A 6,153-nucleotide genomic window follows, 5' to 3' on the forward strand; every position below is an offset into this window, starting at 1 on the left:
AAACAAAGAGCAAAAAAAATCTGGATGATTCTAGATGAATCTGTAAATTGCACCTGGAGAGATCTGGCTGCTCAGAATCTCAGAACAGGGTTGTCAGGTTCAAAAGAAACAGTTGAGTTTAAAGTAGCTGCTGACAGTTTTGCTTCCTTTCCTACCCAGCCTTGCTGGGGGAAGAATTCATGCAGGGCTTTCTCCTGGGCACATAGAGAAGTGCTGTAACTGTTCATTTTGAGTGAGAGGCTAACAGTAAGGTAACAACATTGGGCCCAACTCTCTCTCACCTCTAACATGTACTAAAAGAGTAAAAGAAAAATGTCTGTTTCCTTTTCCCATTATTGGGAAATGAAAAGAAGAGTGCTGATGTGAAGATGCTAATTATCATTAATTATTGCAGAAACATGGAGACTGTTGCTGGAATCTTAGAAGAAACTTTGAATTTGGAAACTTTAGAATACGTTGGGAACCGTTAAGACTTTGGGGACTCCTTAAGCTACATGAATACATATTTTGCATGGTGTGATGCCCATGAGATTCTGGGATTCAGAAACAGAATGCTATGGTTTACATGCAGAACATTCAAAAGAGACTTAAGATTTGAGTGCTTATTGACAGGCTTTGCCCTTTTCTGAGGGACATAGAGACTTTAGGAGATGCAGACTAGTGGGTAGAAGTAGGCCACTATAAATGACACCAATATTTGACCTACTTCACATGGACAGCCACTGAATATTAATATGGAAGTTGAGGGTAGGTGGCATAAGGTCAACACAAAAAAAATTGACATCAGTATAGCACCTAAAGGATTGCATTCTACCAAAAGCATGGGTAGACAACCCTCTAAGGCACAGAGAAGAAAATACGGTATCCAATGACTTCAGAGCATCTCTGCAGCATGCTGTAAACTCAGATATGTCAAATCCCCTGAGCTATAGATGTTCTGACAAAATGAATGCAATCTGTGTTAGGATACTGCATTTACATTGCTTCTCTTACAAACATGTCACCGCCTCCCATCCAAACTACTGACATATTGCCCATGATTAATCATGTCTGTTTGTGCTCCCATGTTCCCAATACAATTGTTTGTGGAAAATCTGGCCCTCATCCCAAGGATCCAGACCACTAACAGGAATGCATTACATTACCCTTAGAAGTGAGAGAGCTGATTCCAGAGAAGGTACAGTTGCATGGAAGAATGTTGACAACTCATCACTTTTATAGTCTGGAAAACAGTGCAGTGAGGACCACTGTAACTGTGGGAATGACACATGAACTTAATGCCTTATTCTCCTAGGAACAGGTGTGCTGTATACCAGGGGGATTCCAGTGTTCCCAACATAGCTGCGACTATGAAAATCCTTCTCATAGTCAACAGGGATCTGAGACAGGAATTCTGAAATGTGATTCCAGGGGTGTGCAATTGCACTCAGACCTCACCCATCCCTCTAAATCCCTTTACAGTGCCTTTTTCCCAACTTCTGTTTCTTGAATATTCCCACATAAAATCATGACAGAATTAAGGCAAAGGGTGGCTATTTTCAGAGAGTTTCATCGAAAACTAATTTTTCAGGATGAATAGAAGCAACATTAATGGAGCTGTGACCAGTGACCTTGCCATCAGAAGCAAAAACATTATGATTTCATTCATAGGAATGGTGGCCAAGAATATTTCTGTCATGATTAATAAGGGTTCACTGGTTACAGTGTGATTCCATGGTATTTATTCTACACAGACTAGGTAGATCTTCAAGAATCAGGTTGATTGGCAAACTAAACTATTTTCTGGACACATTTTAAAAAAATTACTTAAGAGACAAGGTCTCACTGTGTATAGCTCTGGCTGGCGTGGAACTAACAGAACTCTTTCAGCCACTGCCTTTGGATTGGAGACATGGATTGGCAAAGATTTAGTTATGTGTATGTGAGGGTACCCTGGGAGGCCAGAAAAAAGTGTCAGATCCTTAGAAACTGGAGTCACAGTTGATTGTGAGCAGATACGGATGCTGGGAATGGAATTCGAGGCTTCTGCGAGAGCAGGAAGCACTCTTAATTGTTAACTCCATCCTTCAGCTCCTTTTGCTGGTCATTCTTCTTCATCCATAGCATCGCTCCTCCTCACCCTACTAATGCTTGATGAGGAGCAGAACGGAAGTCTCCTTGCCCTTCAATTGTGTGAGCCATGGTTAGGGAGAGAGAGATGGGATGCCCTAGGGTCACAGGCTTCAGTGCTCATGGTGGCTGCATGTACGACCCTGTGGGGCCACAGGACTAAGCCAGGTATGCCAGGCTGCTGCTCTGGGCTTTGTCGTACATTCTGGATATTTCCTAAAAGAATGCTGAGCTAGGAGTTTAGCTCCGTGTTAGAGAGCATGTCTTGAGTACTCAGGGTCTTGGGTTTGTTCCTCAGCAAGGCAAAACAGAACCACAAACCAGCCTTACTGCTGGATACACAAAGGAAAAATCCAGACTTTAACCAGCTTGGTACGGGCCTGTAATCCCAGCATTTGAGAAGCAGGAATAGTAGAGAGTTTGAAGTTCAGAGCCAGCCTGGTCTGCGTACAGTTCCAGACCAGTCAAGACTACATAACAAGACCTTGTTTCAGAAAGGACAACAGAAAATGGATTTTATACCACCAAATACCAAAGAAAGGAAGTGATATTCACAACAACCCAGGCAAAGGAATAACATGCATCAGCCCAACAACCTCTGAGGGATTTCCTTGCCTCAATACTTAGGTGAATCAGGGTAGAGGAAGTGAGGGTGTGCAAGGTTAGTAAGCTTTAGACAGGCCTGGCAGATTTCTAGCCTCAGGCCAGCAAAACTAGCAGTTCTAGGAAGCTTTGAAGTAGATCTTGGGAGAGTAGAGGCTGTCTCTTAGCAGGTCGGGTGGGTGCATTCCGGGATGGAGGAAGATCTTGAGGTTATGGGAAGGTTGTAACCCAGTGTGGGTCAACTTCACGGGTGTGTGTGGGCTAAAGGGTTGGTCTGTCTTTGCGATAAGGTGCTTGGTTCAATGTGAGAAGGCATGATGGGTGTCGTGGTTTAGCTGATGTGGCTGCTGGTAGTGGACTGGGAGTAGGGGCGAGTGGGAGACAGACCTCCTGCCAGGTGCTGAACAGGGACATATGCAGGGGACACTCCCATGCTCTTGGTCAGCATCTGGCCCCTGCACACTTGGAGGCTCACAACTATCTGTGATAAGATCTGGCGCCCTCTTCTGACATAAAGGTATACATGCAAACAAATGAAGGGGTGTTTGGAGGGAGATGTCCCATGTTCATTTTCTCATTGGTGGATGGTGAGTACTGACACTCAAGCCAGGCTACGTTCCTGGTGTCAGCTTCCATTACCCCCTCCACCCCTTCCCCTCCAGGGAGACGACTCTGCGAGAAGGCCTTCTAGAACGTGGATGAGAAAGTGTACTGCCAGGAGGACTTCCTGGTGAGTCTGCACTGTGTTGCTGGCCCAGCTGGGTGGGAGCAGGGGCGGGACCCTCCTTCAGACTCACATGCAGACCTGAGGCCAGCGACAACAGTGAGTGCCCCTTTGTCACGTGACATCCTGGATCCTGTGTTCCCTCTCAGTACTCCGGGTTCCAGCAAACTGCTGGCAAGTGCAGCGTGTATGCACACCTTATCATGGAGATGGTGAGAACCTCCCAGTGCCTGGAGTCCCCCATCCTCTGCTGCTCCAGACCATTGGTGGGGCCCTAAGCCATGGCCTCTGGGGGGAGGTGCTGTGCCTCCTGCCCATGCTAACCTTTTGGTGCTTCCCCCAGATCCTGCAGGCCCTTGGTAAGTCCTACTACTACCACCCTGGTTGCTTCATCTGCTCAGTGTGTAACGAGTGTCTGGATGTCGTTCCCTTCACCGTGGACGTGCAGAACAACATCTACTGCGTTAGAGACTACCACACGTGAGTCTCCCTTGCTGAAGAAGCAGTGTGGGCCACAGCATGGCCTCCCCATCTCTCTTTCCTGCCTACCTCTGCCTCTTTGATCCTGGCCTTTCTTTTCTCTTTCTGCCCTCATGTTTTCTCTGCAGTTGGGGTAGGGATAGCTCTGATTTTGGTGACAGGAGCAGAAAGATGGGACTCCTTATATTTTGGTGAGATACATCAGGAAAGAACCTGGAGGTGGTATCAATAACTATTATGTTTCCAGAATGTTTCCACATGTGTTTCAATTCATGGGCCTGGGGACGGTTCCAAGTGATGCCATAAGGGCAGGGCAGGGACATTTGTGATTCCTGGTCTCTCTTCTGGGCCCTTACCTGACTGTTCCCTGCCACTGGGCCTTTTCCTCCCAGGGAGAAAGCCCTGGTGCCACTTGGGCAGCCAGTCTGTTATGGTAGCTCCTGGCTTAGGCCTCAGAGCCTTTGGTCTCTGCTGCTGCTGCTGATTTTTGAGATTGGTGTCAGCATTTGTCCTTGGTACTCAGGGTGGAGCAGAGGTCTCCCTTAGGGATGGCTTCATTCTGGACATCAGGGACTAGAGAATGCATAAGAGATGGCTGGAGGGAGCCTGAGGCTGTCCTGCAGGAGGAGGGAGGGAGGGAGGCCACAGATAGGAACTGTGTCAACCATCACTGCCAAGAAGGCAGAAGCTGCACACCCGCGTGTCTACACAGGAGGCAGGCTATCTTAGAGCTGTTGCAGTAGCTCCACCCATGTCCCCTTGCCTCTACCTTCTCACCTTCTCATGCCCACTTCCTTTATCCTTCCAGGGAGTTTGCTCCAAAATGTGCTTCCTGTGCCCACCCTATCCTCCCTGCCCAGGTAGGAACACTTCACCCAGAAGCAGAGGGTGCGTGACCCTGAGGCTTTGCCCGATCCTGCCTGCTTTGACTCAGATCCTGGGCCATATTAGGAGTGGTCTGCATTTTGCAGGGCTGAGGAGTATAGAGGACATTCATGCAGGGGTGGGGAAGGTGTACACTGGATGCATTACAAAGAACAGGTGGCCCTGATTCTCGTCCCACTGTGGCACTCTGCTCCATTACTTGTAATGGGAGGGGCCCACCTGGCTCATTCAGTTCTGCAGTGGATGTTTGGTACCCTAGGGCTAGAAGAACAGATATGGAGGCCTTGGCCTGTGTAGCTCTCTGGGTCTTTCTGCATGAACAATATCTATTGAAGTCAGCTTCCTGAGGAACATGGCTGGTAGTGGGAGTTCCTGCATGAGTCAACACCCATGTGACTTTCTTACTGTCACATGCCTATGTGTGACTCCAGTTGAGGAAGATGCCTAGGGCACATACACATTCCTCTTGGGCACGTGCTGAAGTACCCTGTCCTTGTCTGAGGGACATGTCTACTCAGGGTGGCACATTGTAGAGAGAGGTGCTTTAATGGACAGGACATAGTGCTTCAGGTCCAGGGAGCACACGTGTGAATCTGCCTCTTTTTCTAGGGCTGTGAGACAACCATTCGTGTGGTGTCCATGGACAGAGACTACCACGTGGAGAGTTACCACTGTGAGGTGAGCTCCTGCCTTGCCCACCCTTCCCTGCAGACACTGTCACCCTCCACCCTGGATCCTCTCTCTGTAGCTTCTGCTCCATACTCCCCCAGTAGGCCTTTTCCTTTCTTCCCACCCATGCCAATTTTTTTTCAGATAGTCCCATTTTCACTAAGTGGGTGTTGGTTTTAGTAGAATAGACAGGAATTTAGAATTGGCAGTGTCCACATGAAGTAGTGTGTTGCTGTTGAAGGGAGCTGTCAGGACCTTGCAAAACTATGGAAGGTTTCCTGGGAGAGGCGACACTCAGCCTAAACTTTGGAGGGTGATAGGAGATAGGATGAGTCTGTCAGAATTCTAGCAGAGGATGTGTATGCTGTCGCTTCATTTAGCAAATATCGGAAGTCACCAAATTACATAGAAAAGTTTATTTCAGTTTGGTTGTAGAGGTTTAATCCCATGATGGTTGGTTGATGCCATTGCTTTGGGCCTGTGGTATGGCAGAGATGCTCACCTCATAACTGGTAAAAAGAACAAGAAAAAAGGTTTGGAGAGAACTTTGAGATGGCCCACTGTGTAAGGATACCTGCTACTGTGTCTTAGGACCCACGTGGTGAAGGAGACAGCTGATTCTGCAAGTTGTCCTCATCTCCACAGGCATGCCATGGCACCCACTTCACATGCAAATAATACAT

At 47.7% G+C, this 6,153-nt stretch overlaps 1 protein-coding gene across 1 annotated transcript in view; it reads left to right on the plus strand.

Annotated features, from left to right (window-relative positions):
- The first annotated feature begins 3,639 nt into the window (after positions 1-3,639).
- Positions 3,640-6,153, plus strand: part of LOC101995899 (Wilms tumor protein 1-interacting protein-like) — a 13,266-nt gene continuing 10,752 nt past the window's right edge. The window contains exons 1-4 of the mRNA XM_013353605.1: positions 3,640-3,648; positions 3,780-3,916; positions 4,725-4,776; positions 5,411-5,479. Of these exons, the coding sequence (XP_013209059.1) occupies positions 3,640-3,648; positions 3,780-3,916; positions 4,725-4,776; positions 5,411-5,479 (267 nt within the window). The remainder of the gene's footprint in view (positions 3,649-3,779; positions 3,917-4,724; positions 4,777-5,410; positions 5,480-6,153) is intronic.

Source organism: Microtus ochrogaster, unplaced genomic scaffold (assembly GCF_000317375.1).
Source record: "Microtus ochrogaster isolate Prairie Vole_2 unplaced genomic scaffold, MicOch1.0 UNK13, whole genome shotgun sequence".
NCBI classification, from domain to species: Eukaryota; Metazoa; Chordata; class Mammalia; order Rodentia; family Cricetidae; genus Microtus; species Microtus ochrogaster.